At 35.0% G+C, this 27,093-nt stretch overlaps 4 protein-coding genes across 6 annotated transcripts in view; 1 reads left to right on the top strand and 3 right to left on the bottom strand.

Moving 5' to 3' along the window:
* Nucleotides 1-2,199: 2,199 nt before the first annotated feature.
* Nucleotides 2,200-7,948, bottom strand: cfap53 (cilia and flagella associated protein 53). The gene is given in 9 exon segments (XM_051093483.1): nt 2,200-2,732; nt 2,822-2,889; nt 2,891-2,925; nt 3,861-4,077; nt 4,165-4,383; nt 6,068-6,371; nt 6,454-6,627; nt 6,707-6,936; nt 7,722-7,948. Coding segments are annotated over 9 exon segments (1,560 nt in total). The 5' UTR covers nt 7,791-7,948; the 3' UTR covers nt 2,200-2,488.
* Nucleotides 7,949-9,429: 1,481 nt separating this feature from the next.
* chek1 (checkpoint kinase 1) lies at nt 9,430-17,034 on the top strand. Its single transcript, XM_051092427.1, has 13 exons — nt 9,430-9,608; nt 9,839-9,911; nt 9,988-10,211; nt 10,371-10,435; nt 10,530-10,599; nt 13,369-13,557; nt 13,629-13,733; nt 14,835-14,930; nt 15,020-15,101; nt 15,221-15,386; nt 15,657-15,788; nt 15,881-15,982; nt 16,180-17,034. The coding sequence occupies exons 2-13, from the start codon at nt 9,847-9,849 to the stop codon at nt 16,270-16,272; spliced, it is 1,389 nt and encodes a 462-aa protein (XP_050948384.1). The 5' UTR covers nt 9,430-9,608; nt 9,839-9,846; the 3' UTR covers nt 16,273-17,034.
* A 169-nt stretch (nt 17,035-17,203) lies between these two features.
* Nucleotides 17,204-23,352, bottom strand: LOC127153012 (V-set and immunoglobulin domain-containing protein 10-like 2). The gene is made up of 12 exons (XM_051093932.1): nt 23,265-23,352; nt 22,648-23,001; nt 21,795-22,073; nt 21,432-21,707; nt 20,531-20,788; nt 20,187-20,447; nt 19,818-20,108; nt 18,766-19,074; nt 18,098-18,220; nt 17,978-18,002; nt 17,773-17,886; nt 17,204-17,669 (listed from the first exon to the last, which is right to left on the bottom strand). Exons 1-12 carry the CDS (start codon nt 23,332-23,334, stop codon nt 17,582-17,584), a joined length of 2,448 nt encoding a protein of 815 aa, XP_050949889.1. The 5' UTR covers nt 23,335-23,352; the 3' UTR covers nt 17,204-17,581.
* A 2,182-nt stretch (nt 23,353-25,534) lies between these two features.
* nectin1a (nectin cell adhesion molecule 1a) overlaps nt 25,535-27,093 on the bottom strand; it is a 33,578-nt gene continuing 32,019 nt past the window's right edge. The window contains exons 8-9 of one of the 3 annotated variants that reach the window (XR_007825140.1): nt 26,887-26,946; nt 26,547-26,646 (exon numbers count right to left, since the gene is read on the bottom strand). Coding sequence is in view for 2 of the 3 variants with exons in the window: in XM_051093775.1 (XP_050949732.1) it covers nt 26,413-26,646 (234 nt within the window). In the remaining variant the exon portion in view is untranslated. Of the gene's footprint in view, nt 26,947-27,093 lie in introns of all 3 variants that reach the window. The other 2 variants (XM_051093775.1, XM_051093776.1) reach the window with 2 other exon arrangements.

Raw genomic sequence — 27,093 nt, 5'->3', positions numbered from 1 at the left:
ATTCTAAATTATTTTTAAGAAAGTGAAAACATGAAAACAAGCTCTTCCTCTTTTGAAGACTTTAGCGACTGTTCATATTTCTCTAAATATGTTGCAAAAGGAAAGACGTTTGTTTACATTTTAGGTGTATCTGTTAAAACCAGCATAAGCAATACTGGGGATAAACAGTAATTACTGTTAATTGGATATTAATTTACTGTAATTTTGGCAAAATTTGTTGGGGCGTGTCACATTTGATATTTAAGTTTGTAATTTTTTGTGCTTTTTGGGCTTGTTATGCTTGTTTTTAGAGAATTCAATTAGTAAATCTACTTTTTTCTAACTGTGTCTGTCTGTAAAAATATTTCATTAGATAGTAATTGGTGCAAACGACTGAAAAAAAGTTATTTAAATTTAGCAGTTATGCCTTGTAATTCCACAAATATGAATTAATACTTGAATTGATATTTGTATCCTAGAAAATGTGTACTCAAGCCAATTTTTTATTAACTGCATTCTTATTTAGCTATTTGCTTATCATTTTTGAATGACAAAATATACTAAATTTAACTAAATTCACTGTTTTTGTCATCTGAGAGCATCTTAGTTTACATAAGAGTTAATTCTTGTAACTTTAAAATACATTTTTGTCTCCAGGTAGATCCTGAAATGCATAGAGCTAGCATAGTCTACTATTAGTACACGGTATAAGCTATTAAATACATAGAAACCCATCATTGCATCCGAGATGACAAAGCTCTGATGAAACTGGGCCCATTTCATTGTGATCATACAATGTGAAGTTTAAAACAAGACTTTATATATACATTTGCTTTTTTGTGTGTTTCTCAGAAATATTTGAGAGCAGAAGCTGCCTAGAATAATCAGATAGTGTGCACTGTGTGAGCTCAGTGTCTACATCATTAATCAAAGACACAACGCTGAGCAACACAGCAGCCTCTCTACTCTTATCTGCAAGGTGCAGATTGGCCACAAGCCATGTGTAAAATACGGGATGAAACTTAATTTCCGAATGAGAATGCCAATGTAGTGTTCACATCCTGAATAAGGACATTAAAAATACCTAAACAGATGCATGAATGTGTCTAGCCGGTTACCCTGGTTTATAATATATATGTGATCCTGGATCACAAAACCAGTTAGTGAATAAATAAGCTTTCCATTGATGTATGGCTTGTTAGGATAGGACAATATTTGTTCGAGATAAAACTATTTGAAAATCTGGAATCTGAGGGTGCAAAAAATCAAAATATTGAGAAAACCAACTTTAAAGTTGTCCAAATAAAGTTCTTAACAATGTATATTACTAATCAAAAATTAAGTTTTGATATATTTACAGTAGGAATTTTACAAAATATCTTCATGGAACATTATCTTTACTTAATTTTCTAATGATTTTTGCCATAAAAGAAAAATCAATAATTTTGACCCATACAATGTATGGTTGGCTATTGCTATAAATGTACTCCAGCGACTTAAGACTGGTTTTGTGGTCCAGGGTCACATATATATTTAATTAATTTATTAAAAAAGCTGTAACCTGTAAATCCAAGTGGACACATACTGCAGCTAATCTGATGAGGAAATCTAAAATGAAATACTGGCAGCGTCTGACCTACCTTGACATACAGCTCATGTTCACGCATCTTCTCTTAAAAATAGTGCAAATATCCACAGAAACAAACTGTCAGAGCTCTGAATTATACAGATGATGTATATTCCTCATTTTATGGTGTACTTTGCTGAGTTTAGTAGTCCAGGACTGGCTTGGGTAAAAGTTAAACCTGTCTGAACAGCCAGTTGAGAAAGAAAAGGACAAAAATGACATCAGACCAATTCTTCCACACCCATACCACTCCTAGGTAAGGTATTGGGTGTTGACTAACTTCTTCACCATACAGCTGAGCTGTCGTGGTATTTGCAGTGACAAAACTTATCCACCCACTCATTCACCTGCTAATTATTTAACCCAGCAGCTTATTGGTCTGAAACCTTGTTGCTAAATCATTATGGAAATATCCTGCGTGTTAACTGTGTCATTTTTAAACCTTAACCTTTTGACCTCTCTTGGTACTATGTACTTTACATGTTTTGTAGCAACCCTGGACAGTTTTCCATTGTTTTTAATTAGATGATTGGTGTTAGACGCCTTGTATAAGGAAGTCTGATTTGCAAAAAGAGGACACTATTCGCAGTCTATTCATTTAAGTGATTGGCTTTCTTTAAATAATTAACTTTTAAACATGCAAATATCTATCTTAAGACAAGTTAGTCCAGTCAGACTTGTAGTCTGAATACAAACTTTAAAACGGATAATGAATCTGATCACAGATTACACAAATGTGTAAGGCATACAACATACAGCCTAGTTAATCAGAAATGAGCATGTAAGATATTTATGCAAGTTTACTGAAAGTTAAATCATTTTTAGAATATTTTAAACTTATGTTATGAATGTTACTAATGTTGTGAACAGAACTGGTTGGATTTACGCCAACTGTGCGCTAAAGTTGGAGCAGGGGCGCTCTCGTCTCCTAAAGGGATGAACTGCTGTGGTGCCGGATATTGGCCTTGAAAGGATGTCCTGGATCTTCTTATTGTACTGCTCCTGGTACATTAGACCCTTCTGGAACTCGTAGTCTTTCTCAGCTTGTTCTGCTTCACGAATGCGCTGGCGGTGCAGCATCTGAGCCAATAAATCAGCCTGATATTCCTGAGTGGCCTCCCTTAAACTGGAAATTTTGGAAACAAAATATTATGTTTTTGTATGTTTTGGTATAGGTATGATTAAGATGAACAACTTTAATAGACAGAAACCTACCGAGTCTTTTCTTCTTCATCCAGCAATTTGTTTTCTTGAAAGATTCGGTCAAGCTCCTCTCTCTCCTTTGAAAGGTTCAGCCTGTTTCAGCATATTCTCTTTCACTGAAGAGAAAAATAACATCTTCATAATATATTTATATGCATATTCTTCTATACATATGGAGTCAGTAAGATTTAAAAAAAAATTTTTTTTTGCATATTCTTTTGCTCATCAAGGCAGCATTTGTTTGATCCAAAATACAGCAAAAGCAGTAATATTGTAAAATATTTTTACCATTTAAAATAACTGCTTTTTATTTGAAAACAAAGCTAAATTTTCAGCATCATTACTGACATTATAAATCAGTGTCACATGATCCTTCAGAAATCATTCTAATATGCTGATTTGCTGTTCAAGAAACATTCATTATTATTATTATCATCAATATTTAAAACAGTTGAGTACATTTTTTAAGAATTTTTTGAAGAATAGAAAGATCCAGAGATCAGCATTTATCTGAAATAAAAGGCTTTTATAACATTATACACTATACCATTCAAAAACTTGGAGTCAGTATAATTTCTTTTTAAATTAATACTTTTATTTAGCAAGGATGCTAAATGATCAAAAGTGATGATAAAGACATTTATAATGTTTGATAAATGCTGTTCTTCTGAACTTTCTATTCATCAAAGAAACCTGAAAAAAATCTACTCAGCTGTTTTCAACATAACAATAATAATAATAATAAATAATAATAATAATAAATGTTTTTTGAATAGCAAAATAGAATGATTTCTAATGATTTCTTCTGACTGGAGTGATGATGCTAAAAATTCAGCTTTGAAATCACAGGAATAAATTACATTTTAAAATATATTCAAATAGAAAACAGTTATTTTAAATAGCAAAAATATTTCAAAATTGCTGTACTTTGGATCAAATAAATGCAGGGTTTGTGAGCAGAAGAAAATTCTTTAAAAAACATTAAAAACTTACTATTCAAAAACTTTTGACTGGTAGTGTAAAATCATTGATCTTAAAGCTAGTTCCTTACACTTCTCTTGGATCTGCAATCGGCGAGTATCCATGACATCCTTCATGAGTCTGTCTCTTGCTGCCTTTTCCTGACGCCATAGTGCCTCCCTGCGGGCCCATGCCTGCTGCAGCTCTGATTCAAATAGTTGCTCTGTCTCAGCTTCTTGCCGTTTCTGCTCTTCCAGCTGCTCTGCCAGATGCTCCCTGTACCTGCGCTGTTCCTCTTGACGCTCTAGCTGTTTAGGAATGATTTTTAAAAAAGTTTATAAAAAATTTCTTTAAGTGATGGTCAAAAATGATCACAGTGTTGGCTGAAATCTAACCTTTTTGAGGACCTCATCCTGCTTTTCATCTCTCTCTTCAGTCATTAGCTGCTCCAGTATGCTCATATCTAGCGCCAGCTCTTCCTGTCGATCTCGTGCCAGACGCTTCATCTTGAGCCGAAGCGAAAGGTCCAGCTGTTTACGTCGTTTCTCTTGGTCTTGGAGCTTCTGTCTGTGTGCTCTCTCTGCCTCTAGACGAAGCATCTCCCTCTGCTCTCTCTAAGGAGCACAGAGTTCACAAGAGTCAGTGCCACAGCTTCAAAGTTTTACTGTATTTTTAAACATTTTTAATGATGCAAGTCAGGCATAATAACATTAAAATGTATGGTTTGTAAAATGGATAATAACTTTGAGATTTGCTAAAGATTATATTTAACAGTGGTATACTTTTTTATTAATTAAGTTTTTAAAAGGTATTTTTAAAAAGATAGTTGTATTTGCATTTATTTATTCATATTATTTAAAAATATATTTATATTTTATGTTTATTAATTTATTCATATTTTACTAAAATAAGGTATATTTTAAATATTACATGTAGTATTTAATATACACTTTATTAAATATAAATAAATTATTTTAAATTATTAACATTACAAAACTAAACAAAAGACTCAAAAACAATTTTATATTTTTATTTTTGTTATTATTATCATTATTTGTATAATCATATATTTTTAATAAAATAATTGTAGAATATTTACATTTATTTATTTATATTATTTAAAAATATATTTTATTGTTATTAATTTATTTATATTTAAAATTTGTGTATATTAAATATTATATATATATATATATATATATATATATATAGTTATTTTAAAGTAATAACATTACAAAACTAAACAAAATTTTATAATGATAATACTTTTTATAATTATTTTTAATCAAATAATTAGAAAAAAAAAGAAAATTTACATTTAAGTCTTTATATTACTTAAAAATATATTTTTTATTTGTATTAACTCACTATATGTGTATATTAAATATGATATATATATATGTATATATATATAAAAGTGTTTATTAAATTTTATATATATATATATAATTTAATAAACACTTTTATTATTAAATATACATTTAATATTTAATATTTTTTAATTATAACATATTACAAAACTAAACTAAAAACGTAACAATTACAGAACAATACATTCATTTAAAGATTAGTTTTGAGATCTAAAGTAGATATAAGAGATATAAATAATATTTAGAATTTCAATTATTTTAATTTATTTCAATTATTTTAAAGTATTTTTATATTAATCTATAATATAAGTGTATATTAAATACTATATATATAATTTATTTAAATTATTTTAAAGAATAATTTTATATTTTTATTAATTTATAATATGTGTATCTTAAATACTATATATATATATATATATATATATATATATATTTTAACAGTGGTATTTTATTTTTTAATATTTAAACAATATATTGATAATAATATGATAATAATAAATATATAATAATATAAAATAATATTTACATTTATTTATATTATTTAGAAATATTAGTTCTATTATTTATATTTTATTTTTATTCATTTATTTATATTTAATAATAAAATGTACATTACATTATATATATATAGTTCTAATATTTCTATTTTCTATTTCATTTAATTTGTATTATCTTAAGTGCAATTAATACTATTTAAAAACTATTTAAACTATTTTAACTATTTAAAACTTTTTTTCAATTAATAACACATTACAAAACTAAACAAAAACAAAAACTAAGGCAAATGAGCATTCTTGAACAGCTATGGTTCAATCAAAATCTCTAAAATTGGTCGATAACCAATATGGTGCAGACACATTGTCCATCCCTAATAATAACTAGCTTAATTTGATTGATTTATCCTATTGAATTATATGACCAATACCAGTAACTGGGCCTCCTCTTGCTTCAGTTGCTTGGCCTGTATTCTCTGCTGCTCAGTCATTTCTATCTGTGTCTGCAGGAATGTCTTCTGCTGGAGGTTGTTCTCTCTCTGACGTTGAATCTCCTGGTTATGACGCTCCTCTTTAGCCTGCCTGTCACTCTCCCACATCTGGGCGAACAGTCTGTCTTCTTCTTGTTGCATCCGTTGCACTTCCTCCTTAGTACGGACCTGAGCAGCACGCTCAGTGCAGACCTCATCCTGCCTGCGCTTCATTTGCACAGCACGCAGTTCCTCGCATTGCTCTCTAAAACAAAGAAAGATGGAACATCTTAAAGCTTTGGATCAAAGTTCAAGTTCACCCAATCACTAATGACACAGTATTTTACCTGAAAAGCTGATCGAGTTTCTCAGCAACAAGTCTCTGTCTCTCACTCTCTCGTTTCTCTCGTAGAGTCGTGGCTCTTTCAAGCATCTTAGCTTGCCTTTCCGACACCGTCTCCTTTTTTGCCTCCATCTCCCTGAAGATCTCCCTCTCCTCTGACTCTAGCAGCTCACGAAGCCTGTCAAAATCCAGACAAAGTCATTATGCTATACAGTGAGATGATTTCTTAATAATTTATGAAGTTATTCCATTCAGACCTTTCCCTCCTTTCATCAATGTCCATCTGGTATTGCTCTCTTGCTTCCTGGAGACGTCTGCTAATAGTGGCCGACACCATCCGGCGCTGCGTGTTCCTTTCCCATCGCATTCTCACATCACAGGAGCTTTGATCTTTAGTAAACTCCAACACTTCATTACGTACTGCCTCCTGTTTCCTCCTCTGCAGAAAGAGGTCATCTACGTCTCTGGATAAAGGGGGCTTTGCTCTCTGAAGTGAAATATTTCAGTTGAATATTAACACAAACTAAAAAAAAAATAATAATATGCATGTATGCTACTAGTCAAAAGTTTCTGAACAGTAAGACTTTTAATGTAAGACTCTTCTGCTCACTAAGCCTGAATTTATTTGATCCAAAATTTTTTATCTAAAATTTTGAAATATTTTTACTATTTAAAATAACTGTTTTCTCTTTGAATATATTTTAAAATGCAATTTATTCCTGTGATTTCAAAGCTGAATTTTTAGCATCATTACTTCAATAATAAAAATAAATGTTTCTTGGACAGCAAATAAACATATTAGAATGATTTCTGAAGGATCATGTGACACTGAAGACTGGAGTAATGATGCTGAAAATGTAGCTTTGATCACAGGAATAAATTACATTTTAAAATATATTCAAATTGAAAGCGGTTATTTTAAATAGTAAAATATTGTAAAATTTTACTCTTTTTGCTGTACTTTGGTGAGAAGTAGAGACTTCTTTAAAAAAAACATTAAAACATCTTACTGTTTAAAAACTTTTGACGGGTAGTGTACATTAAATATCTACATTAACGCCATTATAATTTAACGCAAAGTTAACTATTATGAAAGCAACTAAAAGGAATCTTGATTGAAAAGACTGAAAGACAAGTTTTACAGTAAGTTGTTTAAGAAAGATAGACCTTTTCGTGTAAGTCTATGCGATTTTGGGGAGTTTTGAGGAAAAAGTTGGGTTTTGTTAGGCTGTAATACTACTGCTACTACTAACGTTACTGATAACAACTCACCAGTGCAACTGTATGTCCAGGTCCAGTTACTTCCCGACATCGTGGTCTGCTTCGGTGGGCTGTCAACATTTTAAAATATATTTTATTCCACTTTCTTAGAATCTACCTAGCTTTAGAAATAACCATCCAACTGTATAATTGTGTTTACGGAACTGAAGTGATGTTGCCATAACAACGACAGGCGACCTCAGTTTACGTTCAGCTCCTGTTATGTGATAATAACGATGGTGATTATGACAACTTGTAATTATAGTTTACAATACTTAAATGCTAAAAATTAAATGTCGTATCACAAAAAGTACGTTAATGTTATGACTGAGTTTATTCGCCTTGATCACAGTGACTGGCGAGCTTTTATTTTGGATAGTTTTGAAGCGTTGGACACTATACAAAATAAAAGCCCTCAATTTATTTATGGATAGTTTTCGAGCGTTGGAAACTATACAAAATAAAAGCCCTCAAATTTAGACTTAAAATGACTTTGTATTGCCAGTAAGAGAAAAAAAAACAGACAATCAAACACTTACACATCTAATGCTAACTAATATTCTTTAAAAACTATATTAAAAAGCACACATATAAAATAACGTAAATACACTACCAGTCAAAAGTTTTTGAACAGTAGGATTTTTAATGTTTTTTAAAGAACTCTCTTCTGCTCACCAAGCCTGCATTTATTTGATTCAAAGTACAGCAAAAACAGTACCGTTTTTAAATATTCTTTCCTACTAACAGTTTTCTATTTTAATATATTTTAAAATGTAATTTATTCCTGTGATTTCCATTTTTAGCATCATTACTCCAGTTACACGATCCTTCAGAAACCATTGTAATATTCTGATTTGCAGCTCAAAACACATTTATTATTATTACGTTGAAAACATAATAAAAATAAATAATAATAATAATTTATTATTAAATTATTATGTAGAATTTTTTTCAGGTTTCTTAATGAATAGAAAGTTCAGAAGAACAGCATTTATCTGAAATTGTAACATTATAAATGTCTTTATCATGTTTGAACAATTTAAAGAATTCTTGCTAAATGAAAGTATTATTAATAAAAAAATTAAAAAATAAGTTTTGAATGGTATAGTGTATACTGTTACAAACACTTTTTATTTCAGATGAATGCTGATCTTTAGATCTTTCTTTTCCTATACTGAAATCTAAAAATACACTGTTTTGAAATATTGACAATAATAATAATAATAATAATAATAATAATAATAATAATAATAAATGTTTCTTGAACAGCAAATCAGCATATTAGAATGATTTCTGAAGGATCATGTGACATGATGCTAAAATAAATAATATTTTAAAATATGTTTTTAAAATATTTTACTATAAATAGTAAAAATACTTCAGAATATTACTGTTTTTGCTATACTTCGGATCAAATAAACGCAGGCTTGGTGAGCAGAAGAGACTTATTTAAAAAAAAAAAAAAAAAAAAATCTTACTGTTCAAAAACTTTCGACTGATCGTGTAACTCACATTCATATTTAGTTTATATATCTGCTATGATGTTTTATTTGTTATGGTCTGACGGTCTTAGTTACTGAATAGTTTGTCATACAACTCGAACGAAACAAACATGAAATGAATACCATAAAATACTCCAGGTATTACCAAACCGTTCCTCTCATTTTTAAAGTTGCTGTTAAGCTTTTATTTTAAAAATTCTTCCCTCCAAGCGCTTCCGGTGATGTCACGTCTTCTAGAACGCGCCAAAGTTTGGACGGAGTCGCTTGTTATTATCACGGATATTTCTGTCTAGACACTTTTAACGGATGTGTGTAAACCCGTAAACACACCAACAAAAGAAATAAACAACCTGCATCAAATGCGACAGCTTCAACACTGATATAGCTGACTCGTAAGGTATGTTTATTACAAAATAACACGAAATTGACATCCGACAGCCCAAGGTTATCGGATTTGACGTTTCACTGTGTATAACTGCGTATCTAGTCTTATTTAACATGTGTGTCATTTTGTTTATTTACGTTAAACTTATATATTTTGTGTAATGTTCTAGTCTTTTATGCTTTTTTTTCCAAGTACTGCTTATTACTATTAGTTCTCAAGGATGTTCTGATTTGTGTTCACAGATTGGATCATGGCTGTGCCTTTTGTTAAAGACTGGGATGTGGTGCAGACCCTTGGAGAGGGGGCGTATGGAGAGTAAGTGATCTGTCTCCTTTTTATTAGTCTTATCCTGATTCATTAAAATGTATTAATCTGCTTCACATTATTGTAGGGTGCGACTGCTGGTCAACAAAAAGACAGAAGAGGCTGTGGCGGTGAAAGTTTTGGACATGGCGAAAGCCAAGGACTGTATTGAGAATGTAAAAAAGGAGGTTTGCATATGCAAGATGCTTTCACACCCAAACATTGTGCGTTTCTTTGGGCACAGGAGTGAGGGGACGACACAGTACATCTTCCTGGAGTACTGTAGCGGAGGAGAGCTCTTTGACAGAATCGGTGAGATAAACATAGATTAGGACATTTTTTATTTATTTTTTATTTTTTTGTAGGTGTTTCTTTCTCCAGTATAATGTAGATCTGGTGGCTTCTTAAAGTTTGTAATAAGCCAATATTTAATGTTCTACTCAAAATGTAATTTGTTTCTAATTTTAACAGAGCCAGATGTTGGGATGCCAGAAAAGGATGCACATAGGTTTTTTCAGCAACTAATAGCTGGTGTGGTAAGTATCAGTTTTGTGATTCTCTGGTGAGTTTATAAATGGTTTGCACTTAATAGCAACCTTTGTTGTAAAACTAGATCTCTCTCACTTTCAGGAATATCTTCATAGTGTTGGGATTACACATCGTGACATAAAGCCTGAGAATATTCTTCTTGATGATAAAGGTACCCCTGAATGTCCTGAATGTTTTTTTAAATGTCATTATAAAAGAGATTCCGGCTTCTGATTTGTCAATGCAGCGTTCCTGCCACACATATACATGTAACATTGAAAGTTGTGACACAAAACTTCATGGCATCCATAAAATTGTATTCTGTTATTATTAATATGTCAGGAAATATATCTTTTCAGGCTCCCAGGGGGTAAGTGAGTGCTAGGAGGTCCATGGAAAAATGTAATAAAAAAAAAAAAATGTATGTGTGTGTATATATATATATATATATGTATATATGTATATATGTATATATATGTGTATATATATTATGGCATGCCGTTCAGGAAATAATTATATTTATAGTATGAAGTTTGATATATATTATGGCATGCCGTTCAGGAAATAATTATATTTATAGTATGAAGTTTGACAAAACTCTGAATATATATATATAATAAAATCTGAGTATATGAAATGAAAGTCTGAATATATGGAATGAAAGTCTGAATATATGGAAGGAAAGTATGAATATATAAAATGAATGTCTGAATATATGGAATGAAAGTCAGAATATATAGAATGAAAGTCAGAATATATGGAATAAAAGTCAGAATATATATATAGAATCAAAGTCTGTATATATGGAATGAAACTGAATATATAGAATAAAAGTCAGAATATATAGAATGCAAGTCAGAATATTTGGAATGAAAGTCTGAATATATAAAATGAAAGTCAGAATATATATAGAATAAAAGTCTGAATATATGGAATAAATGTCTGAATATATAAGATGAATGTCTGAATTTATGGAGCAAAATTTGTAGCTATTGAAGGAAATCTGATGCATTAAGAATGTTGCAATAATGGAAATATGATCCTCAAGATGATGTGATATAGACTCCAAACTGCACTGTAAAAAAAAAACAAAAAACAATCAAAAAAAAAAATGTTAAAAGTATTTAAGTGACAACTGGAATATTTTAGTTGACTTAGTTTTTTTTTTTTTTTTTTTTTAAACAGTGTGTTTGTGTTGTTTGGAGTATGACCAGCTGCTGCAAAAAAAAAAGTCTTGTAGTTCAACAAAATATTGGAAAATTTCTGGGAATGACATTTTAAATGAATCACAATTCAAAAGCCTATTGCTCTGATAATGATAAAGCAAGCTATACATTATTCAGTGAGAATTGTTTAATTTGCACTTTCTTTCCATATATTCACACTTTTACATACATTCAGACTTTTATTCCATATATTCAGAATTTCATTCTATATATTCAGATTTTCATTCCATATATTCAAACTTTGATTCTATATATTCAGAATTTCATTCCATATATTCAGACTTTCATTCCATATATTCAGACTTTCATTCCATATATTCAGACTTTGATTCTATATATATTCAGACTTTCATTCCATATATTCAGACTTTGATTCTATATATATTTCAGACTTTCATTCCATATATTCAGACTTTGATTCTATATATATTCAGACTTTCATTCCATATATTCAGACTTTCATTCTATATATATTCAGACTTTCATTCCATATATTCAGATTTTATTCCATATATTCAGACTTTGATTCTATATATATTTTTTCAGCCTTTCATTCCATATATTCGGAGTTTCATTCCATATATTCAGACTTTCATTCCATACACTCAAACTTCATACTATAAATATAATTATTTCCTGAACGGCATGCCATAATATATATATATGTATGTATGTGTGTGTGTGTGTATATGTATATGTAAGTCTAAAAATAAATAGATAAATAATAAATATGATTAAACCAATTTAGTGAATGAAAAAATCATTCAAATAAAAAAAGGAAAGCAAGTAGGAATCCTAAATAATCTTCCGTAATAGAAACAAAATATTTCCAAATAATATTTTTCACATAATATTAATATTTTCACTGTATTAACTGGGACTATATAAGAAAATCAGATATTACTGATCGTGTTGGTATTCCTGGGGAAAAACATGCAAGCACTGTCACCAACAGCTAGTGTAGTTTTATTAGTTTTTTTTTTTCCTTCATTTTTTCATGTTTACCTCACATTACACTATGGAGTCTTTTTTTAATTGTATTATTATTTATTTAATTATTTGCTTCCTCAGTGTTTGCTGAACATTCTGTAATTTATTAGTCGGTATATAACACACCATGTGGTGTACGCCGTGCCTCATCTTATTCGTTTTTGTTAATAAACATAATGTAAGCTAGTTTTTCATTGTAGCCTATTGTTTTGTTGTGCTTTTTAATTAAGAATAACAATCCATCTTTCAAGCATTTGTTTTAGTCTTAAAAAATGAAATGTGTATAGATATAAGCAAAACAGACAATTAGAAAACATCCAAAGCCTGGCTTAGAACAGCAAAAGAGGAACTCCCGTTGAGAAAATTCAAATCACAAATAATACTACTGATAAAAAAGAACGGGTTGAATGTTAACCACTTTTGTTACCATGTAACTATAAACTATGATAAAAGTTTATCAGCATGCATTAATTAAATCCATGTTGTAGCCACAAAAAAAAAAAAAAAAAAACCTAAGAAACTGAGACTGAGAAACGTAGTTGCAAAAGAGTGACCAGTGGGAAGAATAAGTCTAGAGTACTGTCTTCCTAATCTAGTTTTCTAATAAGCCTGGCATTGTGTCTGCTAAATACATAAATGTAAATGCAAATTTTAATAAAATGTGTGTATAACAAAGTACATTTACTGTATAATTCTTATATATATCATATTTATATTTCTTTCAGATAATCTGAAGATCTCTGATTTCGGACTGGCTACTATGTTCCGCCACCGTGGCCGGGAACGTTCGCTGACCCGTCTGTGTGGCACTCTGCCTTATGTTGCCCCTGAGCTGATGTCACGCTCCGCATTCCACGCTCAACCTGCGGACACCTGGGCTTGTGGCATCGTGCTCACTGCAATGTTAGCTGGAGGTAGGACAACAGTATTCTCTATGTGTATTTGTTGAGAGTTAAGCTATAGTAAGCTGCATTTTTTTCCATAGAGTTACCATGGGACCAGCCGAGTGAAAACTGTCAGGAGTATTTGGATTGGCTAGAGAAGAAAATCTACCTCACACCCTGGAAGAAAATTGACGCTGTTCCACTCAGTAAGCTTCTTAACAGTTATTTAAATCAGTATATTTCAGTATTTAATTAATTTTCACTTCCAGAATAAAAATTTCCTCACCCCCTTGTCATCCAGGATGTTCATGCCTTTCTTTCTTCAGTCATAAAGAAATTTTTTTTTTTTTAGGAAAACATTCCAGGATTTTTCTCCATATAGTGGACTTCATGGCCAATGGGTTGAAGGTCCAAATTGCAGTTTCAGTGCAGCTTCAAAGAGCTCTGCATGATACTAGCCGAGAAATCTTGTCTAGCAAAATGATCGGTCACAATAAAAATAAATAAAATAAACAATAAAAACATGTAAACTTTTTAACCACAAATGCTCATCTTGCACCAGCCTGACCTTGTGCATTATGTAATCACGTTGAAAAGTTTACACATGATGTAGGTGGAAGTACCGACCCTGTGTTTACAAAGCAAATGTGCAAAAAAGTCAAACGCCCTTTACAAAAAAAAAAAAAAAAAAAATTAAAACAGCGGTTGTATGATTTTGAAAGTTGGAGAAGAAAATGAGATGGAGTTTTTTCTCCCACCCTACCTTTTTGAACTGAAATACACAGACGAAGAACTGACTGCACGTGACCATTTCCAGCGTGATTACGTAATGCGTGAAGATGCGCATCGCAGAGCTAGTGCAAGATGAGCATTTGTGGTTAAGAAGTACATAAATTATTTTTATTTTTTTGGAAAATGACCAATTGTTTAGCTAGATAAGACACTTATTCCTCAGTTGGGATTGTGTAGAGCTATTTGAAGCTGCATTGAAACCGCAGTTTGGACCTTCAAACCATTGGCCACCAAGTCCACTATATGGAGAAAATTCCTGGAATGTTTTCCTCAAGAAACTTAATTTCTTTGTGACTGAAGAAAGAAAGACAAGAATATCTTAGATGACATGGGCTAAGTAAATTATCAGGAAGTTTTCATTTTGGAAGTGAGCTAATCCTTTCATTTAGACCAGACTTGTGGGCTTATTTGACTTGGGCTGGAAAGCAACCACCCAGAACACATGCACAAATGCATGGAAACATGTTTAAAAACACCTGTGATGCTGAAATATGTGTTTTTATTTTCTTTGTCAGGTCTGCTATCTAAGATATTATTGCATAATCCAGAGGACAGGTTCACCATTCCTGAAATTAAGAAACACCGTTGGTTTAGCAGAAGCTTCAAATCAGGTACTGCTTTCAAAGATCAGTGATTAATTATGTTTGTAAGTCTTTCTAGAATGTTTGTGATTCTTTTGGATCTGTATTTTTAACCACAGCAGTTAAACGACAGAGTGACACACCAGTAACCAAGATGCATCGGGCTGATTCTGAGCTCTCACAGCTGAGACGAAAAAACAGGTCAGTATGACAAATATATGAGACAGATGACTTAAAGTTTAGTACAAATACAAATTGTACAGTAAATGCTGTATTTCGTTCTAAGAAGCACATCCATCACTACCTCTGTGTTTCTGTAGTGATGACAGAGCACAGATCTCTAGCTCTCAGCCTGAGCCGCAGGGATTGTGGGAGGAGAAGGAGGTTCCGGTTCACACTGATGTCAGTGTCAGCTTCTCACAGCCTATCTGTGTTGATCACATGCTGCTGGGCACCCAACTGCTTGGCACACCGGGCGCCAGCCAGGTAACCTGTTCTATTAAATGAATATTAGTGAATGTCCAATTTGCAGTTTCAGTGCAGCTTCAAAGGGCTCTACACGATCACAGCCAAGGTATAAGGGTCTTCTCTAATCAAACAATGTTCAAAATTGTTGGCCAAAATGTAGAACCCTTTGAAGCTGCATTGAAACTGCAGTTTGGACCTTCAACCCATTGATCCCCAGTTGCCCATTTATTTACTTAATAAATATTAGTTTTTTTATTAAAGACTTGTTTATTTATTTATTTTCTTCAGAGCCCATGGCAGCGGTTGGTGAGAAGGATGACCAGGTTCTTTACTACGGTAAAGGTAGAACCGTCTTGCGTTGCTCTCCGTGATGCCTGTATTGCTATGGGTCACACATGGAAACAGAGCTGCACCAATCAGGTAACTGGATAAAACAGTCCGTTGTAACATTTAAAGCATTTGAAATCCTTAGCACTAAATCTTGTCTCTTTTTCCTCTCTTTTGATTCATAGGCAACAGTGTCCACAATGGATCGCCGCAATAATAAGCTGATCTTCGTAGTGCACTTCCTGGAAATGGAGGAACGCATTTTAGTAGATTTCCGCCTGTCAAAGGTGAAAATAAGTCTTTTACTTTCATGCTATATGTTATTAATTTAATATACTACACTATAAAGCTTCTAAATTAACTGGTAACATAACTAAAAATAAAATCAAGAATCTTTGAGTGAAACATATCTAATTTTTTCGTTAGCATTATTGATTTGAATAGTCAAGCTCTGTCTTCTCAAAACAATTTTTTTGTGTTCTAGGGTGACGGTTTGGAATTCAAGAGGATATTCCTGAAACTAAAACAGAAGCTGTCTGACATTATTAGTAACCAGAAGGTTTTGCCTTTGATTTGATGTGTCCACATTTTTACATTCAAAGTGCTTTCACACATGCTTACGCTGGTACACTAAGTTGTTTTATGATCGTAGAGCGTATTTAGATTTATATGTTTGTAGTTGTATATGTCTGTTTTACTGATTTGTGTGTGAAAGAGTGAAGAGAAGCTGTCAGGTTCATCTGTTCATTCACGTTCCGTTACTATGAAGAGAGGGTATAATTTCTGCCTCTTGAAAAGATGTGAGATTCTGAATGTGAAAGACAAAATTGAAAATAAATCTGTCATTATTAATGCTGCTTGGCTTAGTCAGCTGTTTAAATAAGAAAGAAGTATGTTACGTGACCATAGTGGAACTTTCTTTAGACAATTCACTGTCTAGAAAATCAAATTAATGCCAGTAATGTTCATCCTTCATTTTATTAAACTTTCATAAAAGAGTACATTTTGTTTGCAAAGACAATTTGTTCAAAAATATCAATCTGGTGTTTACTTAAACGATTGGTTTATCTTAACCCATGTTATTTAGAAGCAGCTGAAATCAGTTTAGTTAACTGTAAGTAGACACATTAAAGGTGAATGCTAAGGTACTCAAATAATCTGTATTCATGTAGAAAGATTGCTGAAAATGTGCTTTGTATTACCACAGAAGTAAACAGTTAAAGGGTTAGTTCACCCAAAAATTACAATTCTGTCATGAGTTTCTCACCCTCATGTATTTCCAAAGCTGTAAGAACTTCTGACCCTGCACAGACATCAATGCAGCTGACACGTTCAAGGCCCAGGAAGGTAGTAAGGACATCATTAAAATGTGACATCCATGTGACATCAGTGGTTTAACCATAATAAATAGCAACTTTATTCAACAATTTCTTCTGGTTGAACCACTGATGTCACATGGACTATTTTAACATTGTCCTTCCTGCCTTTCTGGACCTTGACTATGTCTGATGTTTTGCTGTCTATGCAGGGTCAGAGAGCTTTCCGATTTGATCAAAAATATCTTAATTTGTGTTCCAAAGATGAACGAAGGTCTTGCAGGTTTTGGACGCCAGAAGTAATTAATGATAGGATTTATTTTTGAGTGAATTATCCTATTAAATGTAGCAAAAATTATAACAATCATGCTTTTAATAAACAAAAGTTTGCTTGTATTTTACCAAAACCAGGTTAGCTTGCTGATATCTGAAGCTGTGGCCTAAATGAGAGATGTTTGCTGGTAAACTCTTAAATTGGTATTAGTATAAAATTACATTCAACACCCTTCTTTGTTTACTTCTATTGATGTGAAGTGAATTTATGGTTATAAACATGATTGTGCCTTGGGTTTAGCTTGAGGCCATGACTGTTATAGTTACATTAACCGGCTCCTCGCCAGGGGGGAGGTTTGTAGGTGTTGCGCTTGGCCTTGGCAGTGTCATTGGTGCCGCTGCAAGAAAACATATTTTATTTGCATTGCTGAAGTTGAAGCGCAAATTATTCTCATTTTTTTGGTATGAGTTGGATTAACAAATGTCATGAGGTACCTGGACTAGCTGATTGACTCGGCTGTCCTGTACCTCTGTCCCCCTCTGCCGTTCCACTAACTTCATCCTCAGGGAAGTTAATGTTCTCTCTAGACTGGCTGTTCTGCCTGAAAAGCACAGATAGTATTAAAGTAATAATGAAATGACAAAAAACAATCAGATAACTGTAAAAATATAAATTGTTTAATATCAACATACCTTCCAAATATCAAGTCATGAAGGCCTGTAAAGTGTGAAAGTTGTATTAGCATGCAACCATGCTAGAGTGTTAACTAACCAATGTTTGATTTCTTGAAACAATTAAGATGCGTAACTCACGTGGGTTATTGTTGCGGTTCCGTACCACATACATGAAGAGCAGTACAGTGATTATTGTGGCTATGATCATGCCCCCAATGGCTGCCCCGATCACAGCTGGGTAGGCATTGAAGGGAGGGTCGGCTGGAAGACAGCATACCTATTTCAGCTTCACAAAACCAGTGTCACAATTGCATAGTTTACTATGGCAATCGGACAATTTCTTACGAGCTTACTCCATAATATTAACTGTAATGTACATGGTTTTTGGGAATAAGCTTAAACACTTGGGTTAATTTGTATTTTGGCATAGCATCATTAGCATATATGATTATACAAGCTTTCTTTAGAAGTAAGTTATTAGACAGAATGAGATGAGTAGATAAAGTAACCTCAGGAAAGAGCAAGTTGACAGGTAAAGAGGAAAGGAACAGAAGAAGGGAGATGTGTGAGTATGGAAGTGGTCAAGTGATTGCGCTTTTCACCTGAATGGACAACAAAACAAAAAACAACAGCATTAGATTTTCAGTGAGTGGTAACCAAAAAAACAACACTCCAATCTTGCACATTTTCTAACCGCATCAAATTATGTGTTGCCTTTCTTAGGTGTTTTTATATAAATGATTGTTATCCATGTGTAGATGTGCACTGATTGTCAGATATTCAATGCCCTTTGTAAGTGTTCTCACCTGGGCTCTTTATCTCTGAAGGGTTTCCAGTGGTGCGATGGTTAATGGCAGTAACCCGAAATGCATAGGTACCAGTGGGATCCAGATTGTTGATTTGGTAGTGTCGGGAATCTGGATCTAGATCTACCAGTTTCTGCCAGGGAAGGTCACTGTTTCTTTTCTTCACAGGTTCAGGGAGCCTCTGGCGCTCGATGAAGAACGCGGTGAGGTTACCCTCAGTCTGGAGCTTCCACTCTAGGTCAACATCTGTCCTTTGACGGCTGCTATAAATAATCTTACTGATGCTTATATTTGGGGGCATTGGGTACCCTGAAACAGGTTGATTTAAAAAGTCAATCATTTATATGTAAAACCGGCTAATATAACCAAAGAGTGGGCTACTGGAATTAGGAAGGGTAGCATGAATCCTTGTACTTATCTATCTTGTATAGCAGGGCTGGGCAACTTTGGTACTGGAGGGCCAATGTCCTGCAGAGTTTCAGTAGCCCCTCATTGCAGTACACAAGATCCAGGGGGCGAGGTTACATCCATATGCAGAGGATGGAGATGGGTAGGTTTAGGGTTTCCGGGGCTAGAGACGGGTTTAGGGATATGTAAGGTGGAAGGAGTTGGATCTTGGTCCAACTTCGCCCTCATGGATCTTGTGTTCTGCAGTGAGGACCATCTCCAGAGTTGGACATGAAGAACAAGCTAATTCAGAGGTCTTCAACCCTGCTCCTTGGGACCCACTCTCATAGAAAGTTTATTTCCAACCGGTTTCAGCACACCTGCCTGCAATTTTCAAGCAGTCTTGAGGAGCTTTATTGGCAGCTTCAGATGTGTTTGATTAGGGTTGTAGCTAAACTCTTTAGGATAGTGGGTCCCCAGGAACAGGTTTAAAGACCTCTGAGATAATCAGTGTCTTCAAGATCACTAGAAAGCTACAGGTGGGTGTGTTTGAGGGCTGGAGCTAGACTCTGCAGGACAGTGGTCCTTCAGGACCCAAGTTTCCTAGCCCTGTTGTATAGTAAACCTGTGTAGACTGTCAGTGTAACATTTAAAAGCTTGCTTACTTTTCACCATCAGCATAATGGGGATCTCTGCCCCACCAACTGCATTGGTAGCTGAACACCAGTAATGGCCAGTGTCTGTCTCGCTGTCCGTTTCCCGCACGGTCAAGTTGGTCCAGGCAGCAGCTCGCTCCAGGACGTACTTCTTAGGAATTTCATTCACATGCTGTTTCAGGTTGTTGTACCAGGTGATCTCTGTTACAGGGTAGTTTCTACTCAAGATACAGGTGAGCTGGGCATCACTGCCCTCATAGACGGTCATTGCACTGCGCTGGGTCAATAGGACTGGTGCCTCTGAAGACAATAAGAAAGGACACAGTTTTAAAATGATTGTTTTACAATCCAGAACAGTAACGATTGACCCTTTCTTACCTAGTTTTAAAACACACTGTTTGGTCTCCTTAGTCAATGGATGTTTTGCATGGCATACGAAGGCCTTGCCACTGTAGGTAGCACTTGACCGCAAAACCAGGATGTTCGCATTCTCCTCAGATGTGCCTTGCATGTCTCCTAAACTGGACGACCACCATACCAGGGCTCGAGGAAACCCACCCTCCCAGGAGCAGGACAGCATTAGGTACTCATTGTTTCGAGTTGCATAAGCAGAACACTTCGGCTCTCCATAGGGCATCCCTGGGATCAAGAGAATGTACAATCTATTTAGTGACCATTTGATGATCTCAAAGTGAACAAGGTGCTCTTGATTTTACACTTACAAGTTCTGACACTGCAGCTTTTGATTTCATTCGATGCAATGTGTGAGCCTTGGCAGATGAAGATGGAGTTGTTTGCAGTGTCTTGACCTTTCTGAATCTTGGTGATGTTTGTGAGTCCCTCGCTTTCTTCTCCAAAAACGTACGGGGTCCATCTTAAAGAGGCAGCAGGGATACCGCCCTCCCAGGTACACTGGAGAGCCAGGTCAGTGTGATTGTTTACTGGTAGGATTGAGCAAGTCGGAGCGCCATCTGGAGGATCTGTGGGAACAAAATCATTGTGTAACACAGGGCAGTGAAATGGATCTTAGGTAATTTGGGCCAATTTAGGAAACTGATAGAGGCAGAGAAGCGTTCCTGAAATTGAGCCAAATGAAGAGGTCGGATTAGGTGTCTACACAATGGTAACAGCTAGTTGACTTCTAGAAAGTTCAGGAGTATCATTCCTGCTATAACTAAGCTAAATTTAAAGTCATATCATGGGAAGTTGTTGCTGTGTTAGTATACAGAATCGGTGGGGTTGTTAGTACCCCAGGTCAGTCAAGAGTAGATGTACATTCAAGGCATGAAGGGGAGATTGAGGTGTTATGACAATACAATACAAGGCCTTCTGGCCTTTCTTGACTTGTCATAGCACAGAAACAATCACACCAGCTGTATACCTTCGGCTCTCAGAACTGTCCTTCACCTCCTCCAGATGCACGTCCACAATCGGCCACTCTGGAAGTCTGACACCCTTGTTTACGTAACTGTCTGTACCTTCGTGTGTGCGTGTTAGTGTGAATGAAAAGGTGTAAGAGGAAGCAAATGCCAGAAATTCCAGAAGGAAACTTGAGGAAGCTATAGAAGGACAGATTGAAAGGCGGCCAGCAGAATCCAGGCAGGGATTTGCGGGAGCACTCACAGTAGACGGTGAGGGTGATGGTTTTCCTGGAGCGGGTGTTGAGGTAAGTGTTCTGAGCCAGGCATGCGTAGTGGCCCGTGTGCATGCGGAGGATCCTGTTGATGGTGTACTGCGGACCCGCGAACACCTGGGAGTTGTTGTAGAACCAGACGTACTGACTTGGGGGATTAGAAGATGCTTGACACAGGAGAGAAACCGTCTCTCTTTCCAGGGCGGAATAACCCCGCTCCGTTACTGAATAAGGGGTGACATCGATCTGAGGCTGGTCTGGACCAACTGGAAAAGAACCACAGATGTTTACCTTTTTAAATCACACACTAAAACAATATGATGCACCAAAGAGTACTTAGGGGAGTTTCTTACAAATGGTGTCAAGCCAGACACGGTCACTGCGCTGCTGGTTGACCTGGTTGCTGGCAATACACCTGTACCATCCAGTGTGATTTCGGTTGACATCAGTGACATTTAATCGGTTGTCGTCATAGATCTCGGCCACGGTGGTGAGCTGGCTTTCCCGGCTCTCCAGTTCCCAGATGTAATTAATAGGCCCCGTGCCATTCTCCAGGCCACAGCGCATGGTCACTGACGTCCCCTCCACTGGTGAAGAGTCGCTCATCACAATGTAAGGTTTGGTCACTGGCACTGTTAAATTGATTACAAAATGGAATTATACTCAACCAGCAATATAACAATAGTTTTGATGTACAGTATATGCTAGTTAAAGGGATAGTTCAATCAAAAAAGAAAATTCTGTCATTAATTACTCATCCTCATGTTGTTCCAAACCTGTAAGAGTATTGTTCATCTTCGGAACACAAATTAAGATACTTTTGATGAAATCTGAGACTCACTGATGTCACATGGACTATTTTAATGATGTCCTTACTACCTTTCTGGGTCTTGAACTTGGTAGTTTTGTAAAGAAACTCACAGAAAGTTTGTTGTTTGATTCAGAAAGCTTTCGGATGTCATTAAAAATATCCTAATTTGTGTTCCAATGATGAGCGAAGGTCTTACGGGTTTGGAACGACAAGAGGGTGAGTAATTAATGACAGAATTTTCATTTTTGGGTGAACTATCTTTAGAAGAACATAGTTCTTAATGGTAATTTAGGGTTTCTACACCACTTTAAATGTTAATGGCAATCTAAATAAACCTTGAACTTAGTTAGCCATTGTTAAGATTGGTACATAGACATCCCTTGATTACCACTGACCTAAAACGCGCAGAAATACATAGTAGTAATACAGCTTGGCTCCTTCAGGGGTATCATAGAGTGCCTGGCAGGTATACACTCCTTCTGCAGCCAGAGGAAGCTTCTCAATGGACAGAGAGGCACTGTTGCTGATTACTGTCAGATCGCCCAAGTCATTGGCTAATTTCTGTATCTTAGGGCCCTTCCCAAAGTTGTACACGATGGCACGGATGGTGTCGGTGCCTGGTTTGGTGAAGCCCCAGATGTAGACATCGGGCAAGGTAGGGCCACATTCCAAGATCACACCACGTCCCACCACGCCATTGGTCCTGGTTTCGCTATATACCACCTGCCCGGGGTCCAAGATCTCTACGCCTGGAAGAGCACACACAAACTTTGAATTTGGCAGTGCTCCAAGTTATTATTAGCATTGATTAAATTACAATGGGTATATCATGAGTGCATTTTGACAATGTGCATACTGTATATAATTGTCCTCATTTGACAAATCAGATTCTGGACGAAAACAAATACTTTCATTCAAGTGGAACAGTTAACAAATGTATGATTGGAAGTATTGGTTGACAGCACTGAACAAAATATTATAAAATATTAAAAATGGTTGTTGATATTCTTACCTTGAATGAGGAGGGGTAGAAATAAAACAGTCAGGCAGATGTAAGGCACCCCTAAAACTCTGTGAACCATGGTGCCATGACTCTCATATCCAATGCATTGACCAAGATGTAAAAAAGCACAAAAACAGTCTCCAAAATAATAATAAAAAGAGAGAGAAAGAAATATCCAGTGAATATTATGTGACCTGTCCGAGCTTATTACTGCCGAAGTCCACAAGCTTAATGAGAGAAAGAGGCAGCTGAGTCTTTCTAAACTGATTTGGCTTGAATAATTCAGAGATCTTCCCTCCATGTACAAGAATACAGTGGACTGGAGTAGAAAGGTTTAGAATGACACAATGATAGCTGTGTCTCATATATTATTGAAGGTTGCGGGATGGATGGCCGTTCTTGCATTCCATCACCCACAGTGAGAAAGAAAAAACCTCTGTTACATCTTAGTTTCATCACAATGATTTATTCTCTTATATAAATAAACAAAAAAGTGCTTTAATAATTGTCCTACACCATTAATAAATTCAGCAAGTTGTTGCAGCAAGACATCTGTTTCATCAGTCTGGATTTGGTTACAATCCATGCAATCCATGTCTAACTACCAAAAGGTTTTAATGCAGGCTGCATGTAAAGGTAGGTTGTGGCCAAAGTGCAATTAAAAAAAATCTAAATTAAGATTCCAGTTAGTTAGCCAGGTTCACAGCCTGAGGAGATGCACTTTAATCACAGATCCTGGCTCTTCTCTGAGCACATCCCTCTCAGAGTTTAAGGTCAGAATTGTACTAGTGTGTGTGTGTATGTGTGTGTGTGTTTCCATCCACGACAGCTCAGTCAAGCAGAGGAAACAGAGTGCTCCCTACATTCATTCATGAGTTTCTCATGTTACGCTTCCATGTAAAGTGCATAAACACACCAGGAAAGACAGTTAAGAATGCAAAGGTGCACACCCATATACAGTTGTGGTCCAAAGTTTTCATACACCATGCCCAATCTGCAAAATGTTAATTATTTCCTCAAAATCAAAGGGATCATACAAAATGCATGTTGTTGTTTTTTTATTTAGTACTGACCTGAATAAGATATTTCAAATAAAAGACATTTACATATATTCCACAAGAGAAAATAATAGCTGAATTTATAAAAACGACCCTTTTCAAAAGTTTACACACTCTTGATTCTTAGTACTGTGTTGGTACCTGAATGATCCACAGCTGTGTTTTTTTGTTTAGTGATAGTTGCTCATGAGTCCCTTGTTTGTCCTGAACAGTTAAACTGCCTGCTGTTCTTCAAGAAAATCCTTTAGGTCCCACAGATTCTTTGGTTTTTCAGCATTTCTGTGTATTTGAACCCTTTCCAACAATGATTGTATGATTTTTTTTACATTTAGGGACTCATATGCAACTATTACAGGAGGTTCAAATGCTCGCTGATGCTTCAGAAAGAAAAAAACAATGCATTAAGAGCTGGGGGTGAAAACTTTTGAACAGACTTAAGAATTTTCTTATTTTGACTAAATATCATCATTTAGTACTGCCCTTCAGAAGCTAAAAAAGATACTTATGTTTCCCAGAAGACAAAAGTTAAATTTACCCTGATCTTCAAATTCCAAAAGTTTTCACACTCAGTGAGTGTTTGAACCTTCTGTAATAGTTGCATATGAGTCCCTCAGTTGTCCTCAGTGTGAAAAGATGGATTTCAGAATCATGCAGTCGTTGGAAAGGGTTCAAATACACAAATTCACTTGTGTATTTTACCCCGCCAAACACGACTTGGCTAGTTTTGAATAGCAATTGGGTTGGTTTTGTTGTGAAACCTGGCAACCCTGAATGCAGTTATATTGAAAAGCGTTCAGTACTTCTTCTGCTACAAGTTCTATAAATATTCTATTGGTCTGAACACACAAGGTTGCTGTTTCACTGCTGACACACTCATACAAATAGTTCATAATCTGAGTTGTGATTAGTTCTGTAAGCAGACGAAACCACCTGTGATCTGTCATGCTATGTTCACGCCAGATGGCATACAGTATGTCGTATAATAAATGCAATCTATAAATAGCTTTAATCAGATTGCTATTTCATTATAAATCTTGTGTAATCATCACAATCACTTCTTTTAACATTTTGCATTGCATTGCATCATCACATCCTGGTAAAATGCAAGAAGAATATTCAAACTTATCAGTTATAATCATACTAAACTTACAAAAAAAAATACTTAAGCCAATATTTATTTAAGTATTTATTAGTAGAAAAGAGAAACAAAAAAATCACAAGTGGTTAAAATATTACATCATTAACAGCTTATTCAATACCATACGGTCACTGTAACAACACACAAATACATATAATGTAACCCATCACATTTTTGCACACTTTCTCGTGCTCTATACACTATATAAATATTCCTTACGCAGTTATTACAATTGCAGTGCATGGAAGAACTTTGTACCATTGTGCATGAATGTCACAAAGCATAATGTAAACAATAATAAAGGACAAATGACCAAAGAGATTCACAGTTCTACAGAAATACTTTCTGGAATTGCTGGTGTGCATGTAAAAAAAACTGTCACATATATATATATACAGCATATACATTTTAACGATGCAAAGAAACATGAATAATGATTACAATGTAAAATATTGTTTAGATCATGTGATTGTTGCACGTTTCACTTTTAAGAAAGCAGCAAAAAGACCCATTTAAATAACACAAAATTAAATTTTTTCAAGAATTTATCTAAGGAAATATATTTAACTGCTATCATGTTTTTGTCTTATTACGAAAGCAGCTGTTTGGAAATTAAATACAGTGGAAATCCCAAATGACATAAAACAACAGAGTGATGCATAACTGTACAAAATACAATAAATAATATGCGCCTGTTGTAAATGAAGTGTACGGACCACCGACCTACTTTAAGACAATGAGAATCAGATTTATTCTGCGCATAGATCCAAACTCTACTTTAATCTGTAATTATTTGCAGATTAATTCTAAGCAATATTACCAAAAATTGAAAATACGCATGCAAATCCAATTATGCTTAGAGGATAATATTTTTAAAAATCTATTCAGAAAGAACACAATATAAAAGTACACAATAACCAGAGCAACTGAAGAAAGACAGACATAGAGGTCACAAATGCATTTATACGTACTGTTCTTTCGGGAAGGTGTATGAGGAGATGGGGCCGGGGGGTGTGGGGTACGTGAATATGGCGGTCTGGTTACCGTGCTGAGTGTAGGGGTTTTGGGGCAGGAAGGTCAGAGGAGGTTGAATGGGAGGAGAGTGTTGCTCCAGATAATCCTCTTTGTTACACGCCAAACGGTAACTCACGTAGTCGGCTGTATTTGGGAGCTCGTCGTAGAACCTCCCGGGGCTCTGTGGGAACAAAGATACAAGGTCAGAGAACGAGAGAATTGCGCTGTGCATATTTAATGAGTGCGCTTAGGCACTCAGCTGACACTGTCACCCTGATATTATGCACTCTAGTCAAGTTTGGGCCTTTTTCTAATTCAGAATACATAAATGTTTCAAAAGTAGCAAAGTTCAAAGAAGTTATATGGAGTTATTGTTAAAACACTGCGTTACTCTGTGATAATGAATTATTTAGGACTCAACTTGGAAGTGGTAGCGTGTTTGTTGTCTTCTCCAGTAGGAGGCGCTCTCTGCTTACTATGTCTGTGAGGCCAAAGGGTATTCAGGTTTATCATTAAAGCCTCAGTACCTCTATTCAGGTCGGTGGCCAGACCATGGTGCATTAGTGCATCTTTTCATCTGATAAAATGGCAAGAGCCCACACTGGTGTTTCTGTGGCTTTACTGAGTG

This window comes from Labeo rohita, chromosome 21, assembly GCF_022985175.1.
Source record: "Labeo rohita strain BAU-BD-2019 chromosome 21, IGBB_LRoh.1.0, whole genome shotgun sequence".
Taxonomy (NCBI): Eukaryota; Metazoa; Chordata; class Actinopteri; order Cypriniformes; family Cyprinidae; genus Labeo; species Labeo rohita.
The sequence above is the reverse complement of the archived record's forward strand: the minus strand, read 5'-3'. Positions and strand labels throughout refer to the sequence as shown.

Coding starts and splice junctions, on each gene's coding strand:
- chek1 (XM_051092427.1), top strand. CDS start 9,847: ATGGCTGTGCCTTTTGTTAAAGACTGGGATGTGGTGCAGACCCTTGGA. Junction 10,436..10,529: donor AGCAACTAATAGCTGGTGTG/GTAAGTATCAGT, acceptor TCTCACTTTCAG/GAATATCTTCATAGTGTTGG. Junction 14,931..15,019: donor TAGCAGAAGCTTCAAATCAG/GTACTGCTTTCA, acceptor TTTTAACCACAG/CAGTTAAACGACAGAGTGAC.
- LOC127153012 (XM_051093932.1), bottom strand. CDS start 23,334: ATGGTTCACAGAGTTTTAGGGGTGCCTTACATCTGCCTGACTGTTTTA. Junction 18,003..18,097: donor GAACCGCAACAATAACCCAC/GTGAGTTACGCA, acceptor CACACTTTACAG/GCCTTCATGACTTGATATTT. Junction 17,670..17,772: donor TCAGCTAGTCCAGGTACCTC/ATGACATTTGTT, acceptor GGCACCAATGAC/ACTGCCAAGGCCAAGCGCAA.